The sequence below is a fragment of the Silene latifolia genome, chromosome 3, assembly GCF_048544455.1.
Source record: "Silene latifolia isolate original U9 population chromosome 3, ASM4854445v1, whole genome shotgun sequence".
NCBI classification, from domain to species: domain Eukaryota; kingdom Viridiplantae; phylum Streptophyta; class Magnoliopsida; order Caryophyllales; family Caryophyllaceae; genus Silene; species Silene latifolia.
Genome location: NC_133528.1, coordinates 50,952,563 through 50,978,889, shown reverse-complemented (window position 1 = coordinate 50,978,889; position 26,327 = coordinate 50,952,563). Strand labels below are relative to the sequence as shown.

The window sequence follows — 26,327 nt, the reverse complement described above, 5'->3', positions numbered from 1 at the left end:
GTGCTCGCTCCGACTGGGGGCTTCGCCCAAGTCTTCATTCTTCCCAGCAGCAGTCGAGATATTCCCTAGCAGTATTCATAGTGATGCTCAAGGTTTTCTTCCATGACGATCAAGATGTTCCTAATCGTCGATGTTTTCCTCAGCGGTGCAAAGGACGCGTCGTTGTCGATAAGACACCTTTATTTTCCTCAGCGGTGCTAAGGATGCGCCGTTGTCGATAGGACACCTTTATTTTCCTCAGCGGTGCTAAGGACGCACCGTTTTCGATAATACACCTTTATTTTCCTCAGCGACGCTAATGGCGCGTCGTTGTCGATACCTTTATTCTCCTCAACGGTGCTAATGGCACATCGTTATCGATACCTTTATTCTCCTCAACGGTGCTAATGACGCGTCGTTGTCGATACCTTTATTCTCTTCAGCGATGCTAATGGCGCGTCGTTGTCAATACCTTTATTATCCTCAGCGATGCTAATGGCGCGCCGTTGTCGACCCCAGCGAGAGTTTGCTTGAGGACAGAGATAGGCAGATTCCCAGAGTCATCAATATGTTCCCCAGTGAGAGTTTGCTTGAGGACAAAGACAGGCAGATTCCCAGAGTTATCAATATGTTCCCCAGTGAGAGTTTGCTTGAGGACAGAGACAAGCAGATTCCCAGAGTCATCAATATGTTCCCCAGTGAGAGTTTGCTTGAGGACAGAGACATGCAGATTCTTCGAGTCATCAATATGTTCCCTAGTGAGAGTTTGCTTGAGGATAGAGACAGGCAGATTCCCAGAGTCATTAATATGTTCCCAGTGAGAGTTTGCTTGAGGACAGAGACGGGTAGATTCCTAGAGTCATCGATATGTGTCCCAGCGAGAATTTGCTTGAGGACAGAGACAGGCAGATTCTCTAGGTATGATTTCATCTTATGGTTCGAGAGCTTCCTTACGTAGTCTAATGGACTTTAAACGACCCTCCCCGATAGTCGACAGACTCTAAAATGTTCCCGACGACAGGTCCTTGGTTCGGACTCCTTGAGCCGCCTCGCGTCGCCATAGTCGTCATGTTATAATCTTCGATTGACCTGATGGCTATACTTTGAATTTCGCCTTTTCCAAGCCTCAATCAAAGTGGGGGCTCTGTAGATATCTCATTTATGCACCTCCCGCCAACCACCCAGTGATGATTGGGCCACATGTTTGATACGGGAAACGATTTTATGACAGTTCGTAAGTTCATCGACAAGTGATAGCTCAAACACTCGAGTCAACCTCATGGTCATCATCTATGCACCGATACGGTCGTTTTAACAGTAATTAGAGTTTATTTGGAGTCCGGGTAAAAAACCGCTTCATTTTCTAAGAAACCGTTTAAATGCCTAGTCGGAATGTTCCGGAATGTTCTAGAATTCTCTGGATATTTATTCCTAATTTAATTTAATATATTTAAGGAAATATCTTCCGTATATTGTGTTTCACGGAATAAGGAAGTGTATAACTACCGAAATACCATAAAAAACGCGGAAATCTTTCATGGGGAGGAGGAAACCACTGGGGAAATGACGCAGCAGATGCTCCGCCTCTTCCAAGAGTCACAGTGGCTGCTGCGACTCTTCCCCATCCCTCTTTTTACGCTTCCCAGAATCATTTCGAGATTTATTTCCATATCCGTGCCATACCTAAACTCCTTCGTGTGTTTAGTGTAAATAGAGACCTGCGGTCTCCATATTTGGCACGCGAGTGTCCGCCCTTCTCTTCTCTCTTTGCATTCTAGATCACGCTTTTGCTTTCGACGCCTACGTGCTTGATCAATCGACCACGTAAGCTCAGAGCATTATGAGTCCCACTCACGTTTCATAGACCGACCTATTTGACCAACTCCACTTAATCAATTTAATCAATCTTTTAAATCCTTTAACAAGGGCACATTCATATTCGCATATTCGAGTCGAGCAATCACTAAACAATAACTTTAGTCAATCTCGTTTCGTCAAACATGTAAGTCTGAGGGTGTAAAATCTTATTTTATTTATTGTACATTTATTTTCTATCATTAATGTAAGGTTTACATCAAAAGCACGTTCAAAACCGTCTAAAAAAAACCGACTTTTAAAACCGTATTTACAAAACAGCGGAGGTCTGACGTCGAGAAGAAACGCAGCAGCAGCTGCGCCTCTTCGAAGAATCGCAGCACATGCTGCGCCTCTTTCTGAGGCTGCCGCTGCTCCTGCTCTTCTTCTTCTTCCTCGACCTTCTGCAACTTTTCTACTTTCTCTTATTTCTTTTATTTCTTTTGTTCGTATCAGTACATAAATCATGTCTTAATTAATCCTTTCAAATTAAAACGTTTAATTCGACCTAAATCCCTTATAATTCAATATTTGCGGGTTTTCGTCTTCTATTTCAAACCCGGATTTTAGAGGATTGATTCGTTCATATCGATTCTCTGGAATTTGTCTTTTGTACGTAATTTTCTTTATTTGATTTCAATTTATTTGATTCTATTCTGTTTTCAAGTTTAAAGTTCTTCGTTCTTTTTGTATTTCCGATATGAGTTCGTCGTATAAATGTAAATCACTGTAAAATTCTCACCTTTAATTCGTTTTATGACGGTTCCAGATGCATGTAATCTGTTAAATTACTTCAACTTGAGTCTAATATCAATAGTCGACCTTAAATTCACCAATGAACATTAAGAATCCGCGATTCTGACTTCATAGCTAGAGTCCAACTCAAGAACAGACGCAGGGAGAGATGTGCCTCTTCCAGAGGACGCAGCAGATGCTGCGCCTGTTCTGGGTTGGCTTCTACTCCTGAACTCTTTCTCGCTTTGACGTAGTTCCTAATTACGCATTTAATCAACTATTAACCTTATTATCACCTCTAATCTGGCGTATTTGCATACTTTTATTTTAATTTCACTTTTAATTTTATTTCCTTCTTCAAAATCCTGTCTTTGAGCATGCTTTTGACGTAGATCAAATAATCCTTTGTAATTTTAATTATTGTATTTATTTGTTGTAATTTTTATTTATGTATGATTTATTTACTTGGTTTCCACATGTAATGAATCTAACATCTACTCCGACCCAATTGAGTGCTAAAACACGTGTTCACCGACTTAGCTCAATCTCACATGCTGGGATTAATCCATGTTTGTTGCATTGCATGCATTACATCGACGACATATCAACTATGAACGATTTCCCTAATCATTAGTATAGGCCGCTGTCGAGGCGGGCGGGATTAGGTGTTCGATTAAAGAGCTTCCTAATACGTACCCTCACCACTTACTTCAGATCTCTGTGAACATCGGTGCTCATTGGCATCCACAAGAGTCATTCTAGACATAGAAAGCTAAGGGTAACAAGTTCTTAGTGTTCATGTCACTACTTTTTGTCTTGGCATGGCACGAGGTATTCGAACGGTTCCAATTTCCCATAAAAATTGGTGGCGACTCCACAAATGTAGGCTTATTCAAGCCCTTTCACGCGCGCCGCGGGTGGCCCATGTCCACACTACTTCGCGTATTCTTGTAAGTTTTCCGCAACTTCATTCTTCTTTTCAGCTTGTATTTCCTTTCCCTATTTTTGGGTACAATAAGGGCAATGTACGGTTTGGTTTGGGGAGGTGATATGCATCCATATCTCTGTCTGCATATTGTTTTTATTGCATTTCTATTATCACGTTTAATTTTTGTATGCATTGTCTTTTATTCTCAAAAATTGAAATATTCCAAAAAATTCAAATATTCTATGAAATTAAAAAATATTCACGTTTATTTTTGCATTTAGGTTAAGTCGGAACGGTTTATTTCGATGATGAAATTGCACTAATTTTAGTCTTTTTGCTTAAGCTTTGCATAAACTAATTATCTTTTAGCATTGTCTTTTTGCATAATTTACGAGTTAATGTTAAAATATAGCTGAACGAATAGACTTGACCTGCAATTTTGGCAACCTACTTATAAATTCTAAGGAATTAGAGCCTTAAAACTGGTGTCATTTATGACTAGTTCATGTAGGATTGTGAGTAGTTACTCCTTGCATATCATGTATCATTAATTTGCACAAGTATGAGATTCAATTGCTTATTGCCTGCATACATTCGGGTTAGTGGTTGGTGTCACATGCAGGGAGGTGTTTACATTCCCTTTCCTTCCATTTTTACCCATTAACTCCACATTTAGCCAAATTTGCCTTTTGACCCTTAACTACATCCCAAATTTAGCCTGCCTTGTCAAGCTAGTTTAGTGTATGTTTTGCGGTATATAATTCATTGTGCCGAATTTGGCTTGTATTTGATTATTGAGAGTTGGTAATTTATGAAGAAGAAGGAGGATGAAATGATGAAAAAAGAAGTGAAAAAAAAAAGAATTCGAAAAAAAAAGAAAGAAAAAAGAAAGAAAGAAAAAATTAAAGAAAAAAAGATTGGTTAATTTCGGTTTTGTTCTTATGCTTTATCTTTATCTTCTGAGGAGTATGTATTCGGTTTGGTGAGTTTGTATGCCAATTAAGGGCATTGTGCGTAATCTTGATGGATTAGAAATGGATGTTGTCTTTTGGCTTTGTTTAGGTACAAGCTTGGCCGCCTATACCCTCACATTTCCAAAAATGTTTTGCCTTTTCTTACCCATTGCCTCACATTTCCATATTTTTGTAAGCCCTCGGCTGTGACAGGACCTTGTTTGGTTGGAATGTATGTGTACGGTAGCTAGAATTGTCTATCATATTAGTTGCATGCATGTTTATGTCGGTCGTAGTTTAGGTGAGCGACTATTTTTCTTCTTCTCTTACAATTCATATGCTTACCCTTTGCTTCATGAGAGAAGAGTGTCACGTGAGAGTCCATCATTAAAGGTCTTGCAAGGTCGATGGTTTAGCTTTATTATAAACATCTCATAACTCGTTTGCATTTGACTGTTTTGCTATAAGTATTAGTGCTTGCATTAAATCGGTTTAAGTGGACAATTTGTAGCTAGCTCTGAGTTTTCTTTTCTGTTCCATTAGTTAGTTGCATATATTTCCTTAGGGACAAGCAAAGGTTTGGTTTGGGGAGATTTGATACGTGCATTTTATATAGCCCTTTTAAGCCTCTTATGCACGTATTTCCATGCGGTTCCCGTAGTTTTAGGCTACGAAATGCCCCGAATATTCTACTTTGTTTCGTTTGGCTTTAATTGCAAGAATGGACCTGAAAGTAGAGGAATTGAGCCTTCTACTGTCCCTTTTGCTTGCATTTAGGAGATGAGAGAAATTAGAGCGGAAATGCTACTGTCTTGGGATGCGTGAAGCGGCTTCGGAAGCTAAATCAATGAGTCATAGCTGACTTCAGTGGTATATCCATCGATCGAGAGCTTTTGGTGAAGAAGAAGACCTCGATCGAAGACTTTAGTTGTTCAATCGAGAGGTGCTATTTTAGAGTTCCTCGATCGAGTGCTTATTGTGCTCGATCGAGAGGGTTTTGACAGAAGTTACTCGATCGAGTTGTTTAGAAGTGCTCGATCGAGCACTTTGGGATCTGACGTGGGATTTTCTCGCGTAAACGTATTTGCTTAATATCTTAATTACGTTTTAGGTTAATAAAATATCTTCCCTATATAAAGGGAAGACAAAAAGACTAGGTTGGATTATCTTTCATTCAGCACTAGTCGGACGTGAGGATCTGGACTTTTGTATTTTCTCTTCTCTCTTTCAAAGTATTATTTCTCTTTTATCATCTTTATACCATGCTTGCTATCGTTTTATCTTTCATTGTTGTTTTATTTACATTTATGCGTCGCGAATCCCCTTTATGCTAGGATTAGGGGAACCATGGTAGTAAAGCAATGATGAAATAGTTGGTTTAGTAGGCTTTATTGTCAGAATTGTTTCATAGCAATATAACTGTAATTATTAGGTTGAATGCATGCAATTGAAGTAATTAAACCGGTTAAATTTAGACCTAGATCGAGAGATTGGAATGAACAGACCTGTTATGAACAATAGACTGCACTAATGAGGGCGAGAGCTAAATTAGTAGTATTTTAGGGTGGATAGCGGACCGAGAGGACCTTTCCTTTACCCTTCTCACATAAGACCGACTGGTCCGCCTTTAGCTGATTTGTGTAATGTCATGGTGAACCGATATCCTGGCATATTTCTCTCTATCTGATTAATCTCCTATTTCATTTCTTGGTTTTATTTCATTTTATTAGTTTAGTTTAAACAACTCAAACCCCCCATTGTGTGACCATAGACAGATTTAATATCGAGTAGATAGTGACCGCCTCCCTGTGGATATGATACCCGACTTGCCTCTGCTACATTAGTTAAAGCCTGTTGGTTTTATTTTTGATAGGGTTGCGACAGCTGTGTCAGCAACCGGCTACCAGTACCTCTTACCGGTATCGAGTCACCTTCCATTTTGCTCCGAATTCGTCTTCAAAATTACGCTAAGGCATAGGGGGTTTTTCTGCCGGCTAGCCGGTTGTCGGCCTACCGGTAGAGAAACACTTCTCAGCATTCACTTGCTCTTTTATTCCATGCATTGACTCGAATTTCTTTCTTTCTTGCATCCTTTATCCAATTCCGGCTCATTCCTACACAAATGAGTAAAATGGTGAAAGCACGGGATTAAGGGCACAAAATAGCGATATGAGGCTCGTGAACCGCCTCAAAATGAGCCAAAAAGGAAGGAAATAAAGAGGGAAATGGTGCAAAATTGGCATGCATCACCATGATTTCTAGTGTTTGCCTAAGTTTGCTCCTTGTCAAGACCTTTAATCTCTTAAGGTCCTTAGATGCTATGCACCTTCAAATATATTTGTCTTGCTTTGAGTTTAACCCTTCTATAACTTGATGGTATTGTATTGAGGGGGAACTTTCTTTTGACACAAAATCATAGGTGGCTTGTCATCATCAAAAAGGGGGAATTTGTTAGACCATATAGATATATGTTCTAGTGAGTTTTGATAATGACAAGTATGTTTCAGTTATATATATTTGGTACTTGTAACGGTGTGTTGAATATTATAGTAGCTTCATCTATAACATTGACATTGTCTAAAGAAGGAAGAAGCAAAGTTATAGTACCTTAAGCTATAACTTTAAAAGAACAAAGTTTATTGATTATATCAAGATAAAGGCAAATACAAGTTTTGATGCTCAAGTTAAAGAGCTTATTTTCAAGATATCAAGATGACTAACTACTGAAAATGTCAAGGAAGATTATATAGCATAGTTCATCGTTCGGTAATTGTATCTTTAGACGTAATCTTGGAGAAGTAAAGTTATAGCTATTTCACCTATAACTTTAGTAACCAAATGATGGTGACCGAGTCGTTCACTCAATCAAACACATTTATATTCTCAACAAACAACTAGTTAGTGGTTAAGTTGAGGTCGATCCACGGGACGGTGTGCTTTGGGTTCTAAGTCTATCTATATCAATTTATCCTAGTATCACAGTTGGTTTGGATTTGAAGTTGTGTTCTAAGCTACAATAAAGAAATGTAAACAGTTGAGGAACAAGACAAGTAAATAGAAACAAGGGTGTAAACAAATGGCAAACAATACTAGGGAATCATGGGATTATAGGGAAATCATGGTGAGATAGCATAAGTGAATCGTAAATATGCAAACAATTATTATTGTTGGAATTAAGTTAGTGTATATCTTACAATTCCTAGGGAAACTTATGTCTTGGAGCCAAGTCGGAAAAGAGTTCACAACACCTACAACTCGACTTGGTTTTCCTTATTCATGGTGATATAACATAAATGATTCCTTGGAAGGTTTGGGTCCCGGAGCCGAGTCGGTCAAGACTTTACAACACCTACAATCGACTTAATTCTTCCTAATCAACTATATTCATGGTCTAACAAGCTTTGAGTTGGTTTATGTCTTACAAGTCTTGTTGAAAGGATACGAGAAACATGCTAGGTTGTCAATCAAGCATTTCATCAAACATGACATGTGCATAGGTTGGAAATACAATAAGCAAGCATTCATATGAACACATTAAGCATAGATTTATCCCATAATTGTTCCCCTAATCCCCCACTAATCCCTAGTTAGGAAACTACTCACTCATTATCATGGAAAACATGTTAACAATGGTGTCCATCATCTTAATAAGTATAAACATGATGGAAAAGTGAAACAATAAACAATAATTAAGTAAAGAGTGAAGAAATTATACCGATCTTAAGATGAACAAATGGAAAGGAAAGAATAATGGAGGAGAACTTTATTGATTGATGAAGAGTTGTGAATTCTCCAAAAAAATAACCCAATAGTCTTCAAATTACCAACCTAGATCTAAGAATTCTTGAACAATAATTTGGGAAAGATGAAAGTGCAATATGTGGAATGATTAAAGGCTAATCTATTCTAATCTACTCCTAATCTACTTTAAGGGAACTTAGCCTCCACTAAGAGGGCTTAATCTCTTGATTATTACAAATGGAGTTTATATAGTAGGTACAACATTAGGTTTAAGTAAGGGTAGATTAGGAAATAAGCATAAGTGTCGAATAGCGCCTTGCACGTTTCAAAGGGGATCCGTGGGAGGCATTCTGGGCACCAACTCGAGCGGGTTGAGCTCGACTCGAGTGGGTTAAGGGTCAACTCGAATGGGTTGCCTTCGCCTCGAGTGGGTTGAGGGTCATGCCTTCTTCCCTTGCTTTTACACCTATGATGCCTTTATATACTCTTTATTTCTATCATTATTGGTCATCATTCTTGTCTCCTCTTCATACTAGTCCATCCAAGATGATCAACAAGCTTCCAAATATGCGCGAGAGATGGGAATTCCGCCTCATTATCTCCTTTCCTACAAAACATATAAAATTCACTAGGAAAACAAATAGGAAGCAAATGAAGAATAAAATGGCTATGAAATTCTATATTAGTATACAAAATGAGACTTAGTTAGGGGACTAAATGTGCGTAATTATGACTCACATCAAATATCCCAAAACCGAACCTTTACTCGTCCCGAGCAAAGAGGTGTATAGAACTAGACCTTTATTTAAACTAATAATACTAATATAGCCGATGTAAGACAATTAGTGGGTCTCACTCCACCCCTTCAACTCACAATAAGACATCTATGAGGTAAGATGCCTTCTTGCAAGGCAAGGTGGGGCTTGCCAAAATGGCGACACATCCAAGCATTAAGCACACAAAATAAATAATCGATGCATCAACAAAAGAATAGCCACTTTCCTCATCTAAGTGGCGGAAATCACCTACAAGGGAAGCAATTCAAGGGCACACACTCCATCATAGATATTAGTTCTCCTAGTTACTAAGTCTAAGAGGATACAAACAAGTCACCTACAAGTTGTGTTAAACTAGGCTACTTTTGTCTACAATCGCTAAATGCTTTTGTCAAGAGTCAAATCCCTATGGTGTTAGAAAACACTGTAGGATCGCGAAATTCCCCCTCTTGCCTAAACAAGAAGAAAGTCGTCCCCTCTCCACCATGCAACAAAATAAGATCATCAATGTATAAAAGGGTTTCAAAGTATAAGAGTTTTATGAAAGTTGTTTGCTTTTGGGTTTATTATTCCCCCATTTTTGTAGCATTTGACATTGGAGAACATTTCTTGCCATTTTTTATGTTTGGCATTTTGATACTTGGCAATTTCAATTTTGCATTTTTGAACATTTTTCAAAGTAACCCCATTTGTAGCAAGGGTACTTCTATTAAGGCATAAGAGTCTATTTTTGCTCCTCATTTCATTTGATATAATTTTCAAACATTTTATTTTGATTTGGTACTTCAACTCAATTTGATATTTTTGTGCCCATTCCCTTTTTGGCTGACAAAATGATGATAGAAGTGAAAGAACGGTTGCATGGCATCAAAGGTCACCTTGGAATAAACGGTAGCCAAGGAGTTATCACACCGCAAGGCACTCTTGACTAGGTGATGGAAGGTGTCGTCGTGTCTCCCAATCAAACACATTTATATTCTCAACAAACAACTAGTTAGTGGTTAAGTCGAGGTCGATCCATGGGACGGTGTGCTTTGGGTTCTAAGTTTATCTATCTCAATTAATGCTAGTGTCACAATTGATTTGGGTTTGTAGTTGGTGAGTCTAAACTAATGCAAGCAATGAAGTAAATCAAGCAACAAAAGGAAGGATGTAAACAAATGATTAAAAGTTCTAGGATATCATAGGTTCATAGGAGATTTATGGGAGTCGATCATACAAACATTTTCTCAATTTATAAGCAAGCAATTATTGTTGTGATGGGATCGAGTTAGGGTATATCTTACAATCCCTAGGAAGATTTAGGTCCCGGAGCCGAATCGATTAGATTGTACAACACCTACAAGTCGACTTAGTCTCCTCCTATTCAACTTTATGCATGGTCTAATGAGACTCGAGTTGGTTTATGTCTTACAAGCCTCATTGAAGAGATAGGTGATGGCTAAAAATGCAGGGATTCATAGGCTTGCGTTTCATCAAACATAACATGTGCATAGGTTGAAATCACAACAAGCAAGCAAATTAATTATGAAGACATATTAGATTAAGCATGAATCATTCCCCATGTTTATTTCCCCTAATTGCCCATTAATCCTAGCTAAGGAAAGTACTCACTCATTATCAAGTTCAACATGCTAATAAGGTTGTCAATCATATTAACAAAGCAAAACATGATGAATAAATGAAAGTGATTAACAATAATTAAACAAGGGTAAAGGAGAATTATACCTATGAAGATGATAAAATAATAAAGCAAAGAATAAAAGAAGAGAACTTGATTGATTGATGAAGAGTTTTCAATTATCCAAATAATAACCCAATAATCTTCAATTACCCAATAATTATAAACTTGAACAATGGTTAAGAAAAGATTAAAGTGGAATGGCTGAGATTAAAATATCCTAATCTACTCCTAGTCTAATGGTTGTCTAATCGGCCTCTCCTTTTCATTATTACAAATGGGGTATATATAGTAGTACATCATTAGGTTAAGTAAGGATAGATTAGTAAATAACAATGCTAGGTTTTAAACTAGGGAAATGCAAGTCTTGCGAGGAGATGAGCATATCACGCTAGTGCTGCCACGAGACGTTCGGACCAGGAGGGGAGACGCTCGGATTTTAAGGGGAGGGAGACGAGCGTCTTCTGCATGGGACGCTCGGATCAGAGGAGGATCCGCTCGTCTTCTGCCTAAGCCGCTTGGATTGTTCCTTAGTGTGACAGATCCTTGCTTCTCATCCTTTAGTCTTTGTATACTCCTTATTCTTGCTTTGCTGGTCATCGTTCTTGCTTCCTCTTCATACTAGTCCATCTAAGGTTATAACCATGCTTCCGAATGTGCGCGAGGGACGGGAATTCCGCCTTATTATCTCCTTTCCTATAAAACATATAAAATGCACTAGAAAAGCAAAATAGAAAACATTTGACAGATAAAATGGCCATGAAATATTATTATAGTATGCAAAATAGGCTCAATTACGGACTAAATGTACGCAAATAAGAGTCACATCAAACATTCCCAAACCGAACCTTTACTCGTCCCGAGTAAAGAGGTGACTAGAACTAGACCTTTATTTAAACTAATAATACTAATATAGCCGATGTGAGACAATTAGTGGGTCTCACTCCGCCCCTTCAACTCACAATAAGACATCTATGAGGTAAGATGCCTTCTTGCAAGGCAAGGTGGGCTTGCCAAAATGGCGACACATCCAAGCATTAAGCACACAAAATAAATAATGGATGCATCAACAAAAGAATAGCCACTTTCCTTATCTAAGTGGCGGAAATCACCTACAAGGGAAGCAATTCAAGGGCACACACTCCATCATAGATATTGGTTCTCCTAGTTACTAAGTCTAAGAGGATACAAACAAGTCACCTACAAGTTGTGTTAAACTAGGCTACTTTTGTCTACAATCGCTAAATGCTTTTGTCAAGAGTCAAATCCCTATGGTGTTAGAAAACACTGTAGGATCGCGAAATTCCCCCTCTTGCCTAAACAAGAAGAAGGTCGTCCCATCTCCACCATGTAACAAAATAAGATCATCAATGTATAAAAGGGTTTCAAAGTACAAGAGTTTTATGAAAGTTGTTTGCTTTTGGGTTTATTATTCCCCCATTTTTGTAGCATTTGACATTGGAGAACATTTCTTGCCATTTTTTATGTTTGGCATTTTGATACTTGGCAATTTCAATTTTGCATTTTTGAACATTTTTCAAAGTAACCCCATTTGTAGCAAGGGTACTTCTATTAAGGCATAAGAGTCTATTTTTGCTTCTCATTTCATTTGATATAATTGTAAAACATTTTTTTTTGATTTGGTACTTGAACTCAATTTGATATTTTTGTGCCCATTCCCTTTTTGGTTGACAAAATGATGATAGAAGTGAAAGAACGGTTGCATGCCATCAAAGGTCACCTTGGAATAAACGGTAGCCAAGGAGTTATCACACCACAAGGCACTCTTGACTAGGTGATGGAAGGTGTCGTCGTGTCTCCCAATCAAACACATTTATATTCTCAACAAACAACTAGTTAGTGGTTAAGTCGAGGTCGATCCATGGGACGGTGTGCTTTTGGGTTCTAAGTTTATCTATCTCAATTAATGCTAGTGTCATAATTGATTTGGGGTTTTAGTTGGTGAGTTTAAACTAATGTAGGCAATGAAGTAAAGCAAGCAACAAAAGGAAGGATGTAAACAAATGATTAAAAGTTCTAGGATATCATAGGTTCATAGGGGATTTATGGGAGTCGATCATACAAACATTTTCTCAATTTATAAGCAAGCAATTATTGTTGTGATGGGATCGAGTTAGGGTATATCTTACAATCCCTAGGAAGATTTAGGTCCCGGAGCCGAATCGATTAGATTGTACAACACCTACAAGTCGACTTAGTCTCCTCCTATTCAACTTTATGCTTGGTCTAATGAGACTCAAGTTGGTTTATGTCTTACAAGCCTCATTGAAGAGATAGGTGATGGCTAAAAATGCAAGGATTCATAGGCTTGCATTTCATCAAACATAACATGTGCATAGGTTGAAATCACAACAAGCAAGCAAATTAATTATGAAAACATATTAGATTAAGCATGAATCATTCCCCATGTTTATTTCCCCTAATTGCCCATTAATCCTAGCTAAGGAAACTACTCACTCATTATCAAGTTCAACATGCTAATAAGGTTGTCAATCATATTAACAAAGCAAAACATGATGAATAAATGAAAGTGATTAACAATAATTAAACAAGGGTAAAGGAGAATTATACCTATGAAGATGATTCCAAATAATAAAGCAAAGAATAAAAGAAGAGAACTTGATTGATTGATGAAGAGTTGTCAATTCTCCAAATAATAACCCAATAATATTCAATTACCCAATAATAATAAACTTGAACAATGATTAAGGAAAGATTAAAGTGGAATGGTTGAGATTAAACTATCCTAATCTACTCCTAGTCTAATGGTTGTCTAATTGGCCTCTCCTTTTTATTATTACAAATGGGGTATATATAGTAGTACATCATTAGGTTAAGTAAGGATAGATTAGTAAATAACAATGCTAGGTTTTAAACTAGGGAAATGCAAGTCTTGCGAGAAGATGAGCATATCACGCTAGTGTAGCCACGAGACGTTCGGACCAGGAAGGGAGACGCTCGGATTGTAAGGGGAGGGAGACGAGCGTCTTCTGCACGGGACGCTCGGAGCATGAGACCAGGATCCGCTCGTCTTCTGCCTAAGCCGCTCGGATTGTTCCTCAGTGTGATCCTTGCTTCTCATCCTTTAGTCTTTGCATACTCCTTATTCTTGCTTAGTTCGTCGTCGTTCTTGCTTCCTCTTTATACTAGTCCATCTAAGGTTATCAACATGCTTCCAAATATGCGCGAGGGACGGGAATTCCGCCTTATTATCTCCTTTCCTATGAAACATATAAAATGCACTAGGAAAGCAAAATAGAAAGCATTTGACGGATAAAATGGCCATGAAATGTTATTATAGTATGAAAAATAGGCTCAATTAGGAGACTAAATGTACGCAAATAAGAGTCACATCAAACATCCCCAAACCGAACCTTTACTCGTCCCGAGTAAAGAGGTGACTAGAACTAGACCTTTATTTAAACTATTCTAATAATATAGCCGATGTGAGACAATTAGCGGGTCTCACTCCGCCCCTTATAGTCACTACAAGACATCCATGAGGTAAGTATGGAAAAAAAAAATGACCTAAAGAGAGAGAGAGAGAGAAGCTGCCGTCATCTGCGATTGACTTTTTTGCATTGAATATGGCTAGAAATTCAGCGAAGAAGTCAAAAGCAAAGCACTCTGCTTCCAAACAGATTAGCAAGCATACGTTAAGGAAAATTGTTTCACAAAAAAATGGACCAACTGAATCGGATGCGAAGAAGACAAAGCCTGTTCAGAAGATTGTGGGAATTCCACGGTTACACTTGGAGTCAGACGAGGAGAGTTTAGATGATGAACAATGGAATATCATTCCGGAGAAACCGTCTGATGGGATACAACATGAGGAAGAACAGGAAACTGATATGGAGGATATCATTGTAATACTCCGTATTTATGAGTCTCTAGGTACTCTATCGAGTAGGCCTTACTCTGTCGAGTAAGGGTTAGTTGCGTTTTAAAATAGTTTCTGACCTGTTGGGTACTCGATCGAGTAACTAAGATACTCGATCGAGTAAGGGGGCACTCGATCGAGTACCTTAGCTACTCGATCGAGTAGCCGGTTTACGGGGAGTTATTTCTCGGGTTTTGTTAATTATGTGATTAAGGTATATAATACTTCCGTCATTGTTCTTAAACACTTTTTCAAAACCTAATCACTATCAAGAGAGAAAACAAAGTACGTTCTTCGCTTTAATCGCATTGTTAGCAAATCCCGGAGTTTGAAAGGTCGGATTTCACCTTTCGTTATACCGTTGAGATCCTTGCGTCGAGGGTAAGATCTATGTACCGTTTTTACAGTATTTCCTTTAAGTTGGTTAAACCCTAATATGGGGATTTGGGGGTTTTGTTGTAGATTATGATTGGTAGTAATTATGTGTATGTATGATAGGAGGAGGATTTGTAGAAGAGGCTTTTTGATACAGCTGTTGAGACCGTATGATAGTTGTGCTTTCCAGGTAGGATTTCCTACTCAGTATTAGTCCCATAATGTGATGTTGATGTGTTGTGGTTGATTGAATAATATAGTAATTGTATTGTGACGGTTGTGATTGTGATTGTTTGTCTCTGGTTCTCGAGACGCGTTCTCGGCTGAGTGGAGTCACTTGTGGGAGTGGCTTCACGCCCTAGTTTCGCCCTTCGTGGAACCCGCCACGGAAGGGGATGTGCACATTAATGGACAGGGTTATCGCTCATTATGAGGAGCAGGGATTTGGTGGGTACGATCGCGGTCCCCCACTCGGGCGGGGTCCAAAGAGACGATCGGTGATTGAGATTGATGGGACCGGTGTGATTGAGTGTGTGTGACGGTGTAAGTGTCTGCTTTTGTCGTATTGTTGATATATATAAGTTGTGTGATTAGTATCGACCCGGTTGTTGTTTTGTAAAACCTGCGGTGATCCATTCGGGGATGGTGAGCAGTAATTGAGCAGGTTTGAGTTGAGTTACTGGGATAGCTGGGATGTGCCACCGTCTGACGATAGAAGTCTTCCGCTGTAGCCTTACTAGTTTTATAGACTTTTCAGTTAACTCATAGACAGTTGGTTTTGAGAGCATGTATCGTATTTTGGTATTTGGTTTCAGTTGTAACCTTTCACTAAAGTTATATTATTTAATGTTGGTTCGTTATTGTCTTATGATTATCATGCCTCGGGTAACTGAGATGGTAGCATCCTTACACCTGAGTGGTCCTGGTAAGGCACTTGGAGTGTGGGGGTGTTACAAATGGTATCAGAGCGACGATCCTGAAACCTGTAACCAATGAATCTAATGAATCTAAGGAGTCAATTAAAATGAACCCGGGGTAAAGGTTGTAGGAGCTAATACAAAGGCTTGGGAGACGTCCTAAAGTCGCGAACTCGCCCTACAATTTTGAACCGGTCACATGGGGGTGTATGTCAAGGTCGTATGTGATGCTTGTTAGTTCGTATGTGGATGTGATGATGTATGTTGTAATTGTTGGATGTTGGAGTAAAAGGTTGAGATTGTGAATGCAAGGTTGGTGAAGTATATAGAACTGTTGTTGATTGAAAGCATGTTGCATGGTAGTTGGTTTACAATGTTGGTTGGAATTGTAGGAAAAGTATATGAGAATGATGAATGATGTGGTAGAAAAAGGAAGTAGTTCATATGTGATAATATGTGATGAATGATGATGTTGCAGGATGGATGATTCATAATGTGGCATAATAATAACATGTGCATAGGAATGTTGTGTCGTATACGTATATTTTGTTTGCATAAAGTTGTATGATAAGTTTATGTACTTGTCCACTATTGTTCATGTGTATATGTGGTAAGAAGTGTGTAGCAAAGAATGGATGAATTGGTTGGAAGAGATTAAGTAAGTAGTTGCATAAAAATATGAAATTCATGTGTGGAACATGTTTATGTGGGTAATGGATTTTATAATATTGCGATGTTAATAACATGTGAATAGGGGATTTTATGTCGTATATTATGTTATTGTGTACGTAAAGTTATAAAATAAAAGCATGTGGGTAAATCGTGATTGACAAGTTAAATAACCTATGTGCATGATGAATGTTGTTGCTTGGCTTTTGAAAATAGTAACATATGATTATGAATACTGGTTTTATGAGTTTTGGACTTGTTTTGTTTGCTTGGTTGCTGTTTAAGCTGTTTGGAAGTAAAAACCAAATAGTTATGTCGTCTGATTACAGCAAAGTTGTCTTTAAACTGTTATAACTTGAGATGCATAAATGATTTTGATGTGATTCCAATTGGAGGTGATAGCTTGTCCTTTTACGATTCTAACGACAGGTCACACGCCCAAAATGACTAAGAAATGAGGGAGTTATGGCTGTTTTACGAAAACGGGACAGTGCTGAGAAATGCGTAGGTACTCGATCGAGTAGCCTTGGTACTCGATCGAGTAGAGGGGCACTCGATCGAGTACGTCACTTACTCGATCGAGTGGCCCTGTTAATTTGTTTTACGTTCTTCTGATCTTCACCTACTCGATCGAGTAAGTCACTTACTCGATCGAGTGGCCTTTACTCGATCTAGTGACCCCTATTTTGGGTCATATGCTTATCTTTTGACTTCGTTGGATATTATGTTTAATTAAAAGGTGTTAAATTACTTCGTTATGTATTGTTTTACGTATGTGTTGGTCCTGAAGCATAAGTTACCCAATCTTATGATGGTGAGTGGCACCTTATGGTGAGTATGAGTTTGGTGGGAGGAGATGAGCTATATGTGGTTGTGCTGAGAAGTGGAAAGACAAAAAGAACATTGATGAGCCGATTGAGGCATGGTGCAAGTTTTGGTGAGACGTGGTGAGTGATATATTCGTGAATTTGAGTGATGTAAAGGCAAGTGGATGTGAGTAAGGAGTAATGTAAGTGTAAGGAATGTGAGACTATAGGGGTGACAGGAAGGATGTGGATAGTAACAACTTGAGATGTGTAAGAATTATGGAGAGAGATGGTTAGATTGTGTTGGTTAGGAATATCTGTAATGAAAAGTCGTTGTAGAGGGATGGAGAATGGTGGTCTATAGTGAACTGAGATGGAGACATGCCGCGAGGTGGACTTGTAGACAATGAGTGAGTTTGGGAGATTTGGTTTATTAAGAGGTGAAACTAATATGTGATTTCCTTGGGCAATTAACGGCATGAAATGAAATTGTTTGAACAGTGAACGTTGATTTTATGGATAGGTTAGTGGCAAGTGTGAGTGGCAAGTGTGAGTGATAGCACAATAAAAGAAGATCCATGGTAAGAAAGAGTGAGATGATATCGACATGAAATAGTGAGATTTGAGTTTTGGAGCAACGAAAAGGTAATTGCAGCACTAAAGCGTTAGGAAGAAGTAATAAGGAGTTGAATGGTTAATTACTTTTGTCGAGTGTAAAAAGGAAAGAATGAGGGGAGTAAAACTAAGGAAATGTTAACCGGAGTTATGGGATATAGAGGTAAGGAGTCACCGAGATGTGCGACACCAATCATGAGGATGTTAGTTAATGGTTATATAGGAGTTTCGGGACAACATGATTAGTCTTGAGTTTTGAGGAATTAAGGAAAGTAAGAAGTTGGTAGAATATCTGCATGATAAGAGATTTTGGTGGAGATCTAGATGATGATGCAATTGAGGATAGTATTGGGAAGAATGTTGAGGTAATTTTGTTGATGGATTTGATGTTCGTTGTTTGGGATGATAACCAAAGATCGGAAAGAAATGGTGATGTTTAGAGATGAGTGTAAGAGGTTTGATGTCCGGACAGTGGTAGTGTTATGGTTTGTGACTAGTGGTTAAGGGTGATGGTATATTAGAAAGGTAACAATTCTAGAGAGGTTGATTTTGTAGAGACCAGATTGATAGGTATGGTTGTGAGAGAGTATAAGAGGTGGTTATATGAGGCGGTTGCTAGTAGTTGAGTATTAATGGCATGGTTACAATTGGCAGGGGGTGATAGATATGATAATGGAAGAATATGTTATGAGAGGTATACGAGTTAAGCTCGGGTGAGAGGTAACTTTTATCGTGTGGTAACTTACGTGATCGGGATTGATTTGGTTGGGTGTGATTACGGGTCCGTGATATATATATATATATATATATATATATATATATATATATATATATATATAAATGTTGGTGTGAGGCTTTGACCTCACAAGACGTGGTATGGTGTGATTATCATAAAGTTGGTATTTGAATGTTCTGTAATGCATGATTGGGTACGCTAATCTAATTGAATGATGATTAAAAAGGTAATAATTTGAGTTATCTGGCATGACTGGTTATACTTGTATGTATTCATGATACATGTTAATCTGTGATATGGTAAGGGGATGATATTCATGAGGTTATTATCTGTTTTATTCATATAATATGTTGTGTTGGATTGAGTAAAGTGGATTTGAGTAAGTTTTCTTGTCCGAAAAGTGATTTCCGAGTCAGTGTTTATGGAATTGTACGTAGTTGTGATGTCTATCGGTGTGGTTGTGGCGCCTCGGGTGGTGATCCGGGCACGGTACTTAGTGTTGTGATGCGGGTATTTTCACACTGCGGTGTGGCTGTTGGTGACGGTTTTGCGATGCCATCACCGGTTGTGGTGGAGTAGACGGGATGATTATGATACGAGTTTTCAAAGTACATACCATTATACATAGATTGTTGTTTTGTTTGTTGTTGTTTCTGTGAGTTTCGGTTTGGACGAGATAGACTGTTGTTTTGTTTGCTGATGTTTCTTACAAGTTTCAGTTTGAGAATGAGGGTAGAGTATGATATAAAGAGAGTTGTATATGTTTTCGTTGTTGTCATGGTATAGAAATGTTCTGTTGATGGGACACAGTTGTCAGAAGTTGTTACAGTACTTTTGATCTTGTTGTAGATGAGACATCGGTGCACATAGTCATGGCAAGTGATTCGTAAAACATGTGTGGTAATGACCTGAAAGATGCAGATGGTTCATAATCCTTTGTTGAGACAGTGAGTGTAGGGTGTTGGGGGAATTATTGTCATGATAAGTTATGTATGAGTTTTGCGGTAATAAAGAAAAGAACTTGAGGAGCTAGTGTGAGTGTACGTAACGAGTGTGGATCGTGAGTTATGCTTTTGGGAGATAGGTGCTTTACATAGAGAGGTATGCCATGTTGCGGTAATGTGGAAAAGTTGGAGTATTGGTTATGCTAAGGGTTTTATGGTTTTGGTTAAATAGAGTGCAGAGTGAATTGAAGTATGAGAACTGTTTAAGTAAGAGAGTCTTGGAAATAGGAATGGTTATAGAAATGAGGTTATAGGCGGTTACTTTGACATGTGGTGGTGATGAGGATAATGAGATGATATAACTAAGAATTTAGTATTAGTGAGTTACGAGGACGTAACATTTGTTTTAAGAGGAGTAGGATGCGGTAAAAGAGAGTTTTATGTTTGTGCATGTTGTAATATAACTAGAAGTAGAGTGTTGGTGTAGCATAAAGAAGGAAGTTGAATATTTTATGGTTGATGTTGTAAAAGGCCATGGTCGAGCTTGTAGTAGTGTGATGTTTAAGAGTGGGAGAATATTTTATATAGTGTTGACAGTTGGAGGATGATGTTATGAGTCTGAGTAAACTTCGAGGACGAAGTTCCTTTTAAGGGTGGTAGAATGTAACATTCCGTTTGATGTCTATGAGTGTTTTGATATTGGATTTGGTAGTGGATGATATTATGGAGCTAGCAGCATTAGAGAATGGTAGTTGGTAGTGTATGGAATTAGTGTCGGGAGAGATTATGATGTAGTTGATACGACATCGTGAGCGATGTGTGGAGGTAGGAATAGTTGGTGGAGTTGGTGTTAAGAGTTCAGGAGTTATAGGGTGAGGTTTTGTTTTGAGTCTTAGTTGCGTTGTTGTGTCCTAGTCAAGTTGGTAGGTTTGTTTTTATGTATGGGTTGAACTTCGGGGACGAAGTTCTTTTTAAGGAAGGAAGACTGTAATACTCCGTATTTATGAGTCTCTGGGTACTCTATCGAGTAGGCCTTACTCTGTCGAGTAAGGGTGAGTTGCGTTTTAAAATAGTTTCTGACCTGTTGGGTACTCGATCGAGTAACTAAGATACTCGATCGAGTAAGGGGGCACTCGATCGAGTAGCCGGTTTACGGGGAGTTATTTCTCGGGTTTTGTTAATTATGCGATTAAGGTATATAATACTTCCGTCATTGTTCTTAAACACTTTTTCAAAACCTAATCACTGTCAAGAGAGAAAACAAAGTACGTTCTTCGCTTTAATCGCATTGTTAGCAAATCCCGGAGTTTGAAAGGTCGGATTTCACCTTTCGTTATACCGTTAAGATCCTTGCGTCGAGGGTAAGATCTATGTACCGTTTTTACAGTATTTCCTTTAAGTTCGTTAAACCCTAATATGGGGATTTGGGGGTTTTGTTGTAGATTATGATTGGTAGTAATTATGTGTATGTATGATAGGAGGAGGATTTGTAGAAGAGGCTTTTTGATACAGCTGTTGAGACCGTCTGATAGTTGTGCTTTCCAAGTAGGATTTCCTACTCAGTATTAGTCCCATAATGTGATGTTGATGTGTTGTGGTTGATTGAATAATATAGTAATTGTATTGTGACGGTTGTGATTGTGATTGTTTGTCTCTGGTTCTCGAGACGCGTTCTCGGCTGAGTGGAGTCACTTGCGGGAGTGGCTTCACGCCCGAGTTTCGCCCTTCGTGGAACCCGCCACGGAAGGGGATGTGCACATTAATGGACAGGGTTATCGCTCATTATGAGGAGCGGGGATTTGGTGGGTACGGCTGCGGTCCCCCACTGGCAGGGCTGGTCCAGTGGACAGTCGGGGATTGAGATTGATGGGACTGGTGTGATTGAGTGTGTGTGACGGTGTAAGCTGTCTGTTTGTCGTATTGACATATATAAGTTGTGTGATTAGTACTGACCCCGGTTGTTGTTTTGTAAAACCTGCGGTGATCCATTCGGGGATGGTGAGTAGTAATTGAGCAGGTTTGAGTTGAGTTACTGGGATAGCTGGGATGTGCCACCGTCTGACGATAGAAGTCTTCCGCTGTAGCCTTACTAGTTTTATAGACTTTTCAGTTAACTCATAGACAGTTGGTTTTGAGAACATGTATCGTATTTTGGTATTTGGTTTCAGTTGTAACCTTTCACTAAAGTTATATTATTTAATGTTGGTTCGTTATTGTCTTATGATTATCATGCCTCGGGTAACCGAGATGGTAGCATCCTTATACCTGAGTGGTCCTGGTAAGGCACTTGGAGTGTGGGGGCACTTGGAGTGTGGGGGTGTTACAATCATCCAATTCACAGAGGACGATGTCAAGGATGAGATCTCATACTGGCAGCAGGCAATATATTGTTTCTTGCTGGGCACAAACTCTCCACGGGAGGTCCTGGAGGGCTATGTTAAGAGATTATGGGGAAAATATGCAATAGACAAAATCTCCTTTCTTCCCAATGGAGTATTTCTGGTACGGTTTCAAAATAATAAGGACAAGGAGGCAATTCTAAAGGCAGGATACTTTATGTTTGATAACAAACCACTCATTGTGAAGCCATGGGAGGAGAATATTGATATTCAGAAGGAAGATATTAAGGAGGTCCCAGCATGGATTAAACTGATCAGATTACCACTCAAATTTTGGGGAGTATGCCTCCCTAAGATAGCAGGTTTAGTAGAGAAGTATGTTAAGAGTGACGCTGCAACAGTGGAAAAGACTAGGTTGGGATATGCAAGAGTGATGGTGGAACTAAAAATAGGGCAAAAGCTGCCTGAGTTGATTCAATTCCTAGATGAGACAGGAAGAGGGTGGTTATAGATGTGGACTATGAATGGAAATCCATTCTATGCCTCAAATGCAAAGAATATGGACATGAAGCAAAGGTGTGTAAGAAAGAGGTACAAGGGGGCAAGAAGGGTGTTCAGAAGCAACAAAAAATATGGAAGCCTGTAAACAGACCTGTGCAGCAAGCTGTACAGCTCAGTCCAAAGATGAGTACACCTGTTATTCCCAATGCTGTGAACACTGCTGTGATTCCTCTGGTTACTACGCCTGCAAGCCAAATAGTGAAGTTCAACTCCCAAGGCAATGCATCTGGTGTTCGAATTATAAGAAGAGATGAGTCTCCTACTTTCCTTGCTGCTCTTACTCAGGTGCCTAAGGAAGGTATTGGACAAACAAGTACCCTAATCCATACTCCTGATCAATGAATACGATAGAATTTTGGAATGTACGGGGTTTAAACAATGTAGATAAACAGAGTAGTGTTAAATGGTTTATGAATAAGAATAATGTAGGCTTATTTGGTCTTCTTGAAACAAAGGTAAAGCCTGAGAATATAGTGGGTATAGGTAATAAACTATGTGAAGGCTGGTGTTTAACTACCAACACTAGGTTTCATAAGGGAGGTAGGGTGTGGGTTGTGTGGAACCCTAATACTTATGATGTGCAGCCTATGGATTATTGTAGCCAGTTTATTCATATGAGGGTATATTCTAGAATTAATAGCAAGATGTTCTATTTAACTATGATTTATGCTCATAATGATATTGTGAGTAGAGAAGAATTATGGAGTAAAATGAAGGCTTTTGCTATGCAATGTGATGGGCCCTGGGCAATGGCAGGAGACTTCAACTGTGTTCTCACTCCTGAGGAAAGACTGGGGGGACAGAGCTCTATTGCTGAAATGGCACCATTTAGAGATTGTCTTGATCAATGTGGGATGATAGATATCCCTGCTACTCGCTCCAAATTTACTTGGAATAATAAGCAGGGTCCAGATAGTAGGGTCTTCAGTAAGCTTGATAGGTTTTTTGTAGACCAAGAATGGCTGGATTGCTTCCCTGACCTGCAAGCTCATTTTCATCCAGAGGGTTTATTTGATCGCACCCCATGCACAGTAAGCTCCTCTTTGAGGGAGTGTAAAGGCAGACCTCCATTCAGATATTATAACATGTGGGGACAAGCTGTGCAGTTCAAAGCTATCATTCAGCAGGGTTGGAGTATGAATGTAGTTGGGACAAGAATGTTCAGAGTGGTTAAGAAATTAAAGGCTCTTAAGGTTATGCTAAGGAAGCTCAATAGGGAATGCTACGCTGATGTAGAGAACAATACTGATATTGCAAAGGGAAAATTGGAGAAAATTCAACAACAGCTACAGCAGTCCCCTACTGACCCAAATCTGATCATGTAGGAAATAGAGACAGCTCAAGACTATAGGGAGCTTGCTAATGCTAGAAGTAGCTACCTGGCGCAGACGGCAAAAATAAAATGGATGGAAAGTGGTGATAGCAATACAGGATTCTTTCATGGCATCATTAAAAAGAGAATGTTGAAAAATCAGGTTCTGCAAATTGAAGATCAGAATGGCAATGTATGCACTACAGGAGCTAGTATTCAAGAAGCATTCTTGGACTATTATAAGAATCTCCTGGGTAGTAGTATGCCAAATGAGAATGTTAATATCTCTATTGTCCAAAAAGGGAGGTGCTGCACAGAGGAGCATTCAGCTATTCTGAACAGGACTGTTACTAGAGAGGAGATAAAACAAGCCATTTTTAGCATTTCCAACGATAAGTCTCCTGGGCCTGATGGATATACAAGCAAATTTTTCAAAGATGCATGGGATATTGTAGGGGAGGAGGTCACTCAAGCTATTTTAAATTTCTTTGACACAGGGAAGTTGCTAAACCAGCTAAATGCCACTACTGTTACTCTGATTCCCAAAGTTAATAACCCTAGCAAGGTGCAACAGTTTAGGCCAATAGCCTGCTGCAATGTAATTTACAAAACCATCTCAAAATTACTTTGTAATAGGCTTGCTGAGGTCATGCCTGATATTATAAGCCAAAACCAAGGAGCTTTTGTTCAAGGGAGATATATTCTAGAGAATGTCATGATTTGCCAGGATATTATTAAACTTTATAATAGGAAGAGTGTGTCTCCTCGCTGCCTCTTTAAGATTGATCTACAAAAAGCATATGACAGTGTGGAATGGCAATTTGTGGACCAAATGCTTCAAGCTCTAAAGATACCTGATAAATTCAGGAAATTGATCATGAGTTGTGTTACTACTCCTAGCTTCACCCTGAATTTTAATGGTAACCATTTTGGGTATTTCAAAGGCAGAAGGGGATTAAGACAAGGGGACCCCATCTCCCCTCTCCTTTTTGTTATATGCATGGAGTATCTTACGAGGATTATTGACTATGCAGTGCAAAAATGGCCTTTCAATTATCATCCTTTGTGTGGCCCTCTCAAGCTTAATCATATGCTGTTTGCAGATGACCTTCTTTTATTTTGCAAAGGTAATGCAAGGTCTATCATGCTCCTTCTCAGAGCATTCTCTACGTTCTCCAAAGCTTCAGGCCTTCAGATGAATGCATCAAAATCTGAAGTCTTTTTCAATGGTGTCACAGCACAGCTTAAAGAAGACATCTTGGTTGTCTCAGGTTTTCAGGAAGGTATCATGCCCTTTAGATACCTGGGAATACCTATGAAAGCAGGAAGATTAAACAAGGCAGATTACAATGTGTTGGTTGAGAAAGTGATTTAAAGAATCAGGGGTATGGTGACGAGGAAGCTATCCTATGCAGGAAGGATCACTCAAATCAAATCAGTTTTAACCACCCTTCATACCTACTGGGCAGCAATCTTTATTCTTCCAAAGGCGGTGCTAAAGAGCATAAACAGTTTGTGTAGAAATTACTTGTGGGATGGCACTGCAGACTACCTGAGAATTCCTCTTGTGGGATGGTTCAAAATATGTTTGCCAAAGGAGGAGGGTGGACTGGGGGTGAAACAAATTCATAAGTGGAATGATGCTGCTGTGACTAAGCTGGTGGACTGGGTATATACACAACCTGATCGAATTTGGGTCAAATGGGTAAGAGCTATCTACATTAAAAATCATGAATGGGAGACTTATGAGCCTGGTTTAGATGCTGCCTGGTACTGGAAGAAGATTTGCAAAATGAAATCCAAGTTTGCTGCAGGATTTCAGAATGGGAATTGGATTCTAGATGATAAGGGGTACAGCATCAAGAGTGGCTACGAATGGAGCAGGCATAGAGAAGCTATATGTCAATGGCATAAAACTGTATGGAGTAATTGGGCTATCCCCAAACAGTCTGTAATTACCTGGTTATGTATGCATAAGGCTCTGAATGTGCGTGCAAAACTGAAAAGGATAGGCTATACTGATGATGAAAGCTGTGTGCTCTGTGGTAATGGAGTTGAAACACATGACCATTTATTTTTTTCCTGTGAGTACAGCAGCATGGTGCTTGCAGCAGTAGAATGGTGGGCCAGCTGTAGAATCCCAAGGATTGACCCTATCCATGGGAGAGTAACAGGAACACCATTGCAGAAACAGTTTCATAGCCTGCTTATATGTAGTTGTTACTACACGATATGGATGCAATGAAATAAATGTAGGTTAGAGTTGCAGGTGAGACACCCTGAACAGATTGCCAAGGATATCATTGCAAGCGTGAGCATGAGACTGAAAGACAAGATTAGAAATCTATGTATTGAGAAGGATAAGTTTTGGCTTAGGAAGATAGGTTTCTAAGATTGTTGCTTAGGCTGTGTCTTTGATAGGCCAAAGTTGTGTGTATTGTAAATTGTTGGACTTTTGCCTTTATTCTAATATATACCCTCACATTTTAGCAAAAAAAAAAGATG

The 26,327-nt window shown here is 39.0% G+C and overlaps 2 protein-coding genes across 2 annotated transcripts; both read left to right on the top strand.

Moving 5' to 3' along the window:
• The first annotated feature begins 22,166 nt into the window (after positions 1 to 22,166).
• Positions 22,167 to 23,835, top strand: LOC141649060 (uncharacterized). Its single transcript, XM_074457761.1, has 3 exons — positions 22,167 to 22,363; positions 22,444 to 22,808; positions 22,940 to 23,835. The coding sequence occupies exons 1-3, from the start codon at positions 22,167 to 22,169 to the stop codon at positions 23,833 to 23,835; spliced, it is 1,458 nt and encodes a 485-aa protein (XP_074313862.1).
• A 1,374-nt stretch (positions 23,836 to 25,209) lies between these two features.
• LOC141649059 (uncharacterized) lies at positions 25,210 to 26,067 on the top strand. Its single transcript, XM_074457760.1, has one exon. The coding sequence runs from the start codon at positions 25,210 to 25,212 to the stop codon at positions 26,065 to 26,067; it is 858 nt and encodes a 285-aa protein (XP_074313861.1).
• Positions 26,068 to 26,327: the final 260 nt, after the last annotated feature.

What these genes read in the sequence shown, in the direction of transcription:
- LOC141649059 (XM_074457760.1), top strand. Translation starts at nt 25,210, where the DNA reads ATGGTGACGAGGAAGCTATCCTATGCAGGAAGGATCACTCAAATCAAA.
- LOC141649060 (XM_074457761.1), top strand. Translation starts at nt 22,167, where the DNA reads ATGTTTGATAACAAACCACTCATTGTGAAGCCATGGGAGGAGAATATT. An exon ending in GCAACAGTGGAAAAGACTAG is followed by an intron (nt 22,364 to 22,443) that starts GTTGGGATATGC and finishes TAGATGAGACAG; the next exon opens with GAAGAGGGTGGTTATAGATG. An exon ending in TACTCAGGTGCCTAAGGAAG is followed by an intron (nt 22,809 to 22,939) that starts GTATTGGACAAA and finishes AGAATAATGTAG; the next exon opens with GCTTATTTGGTCTTCTTGAA.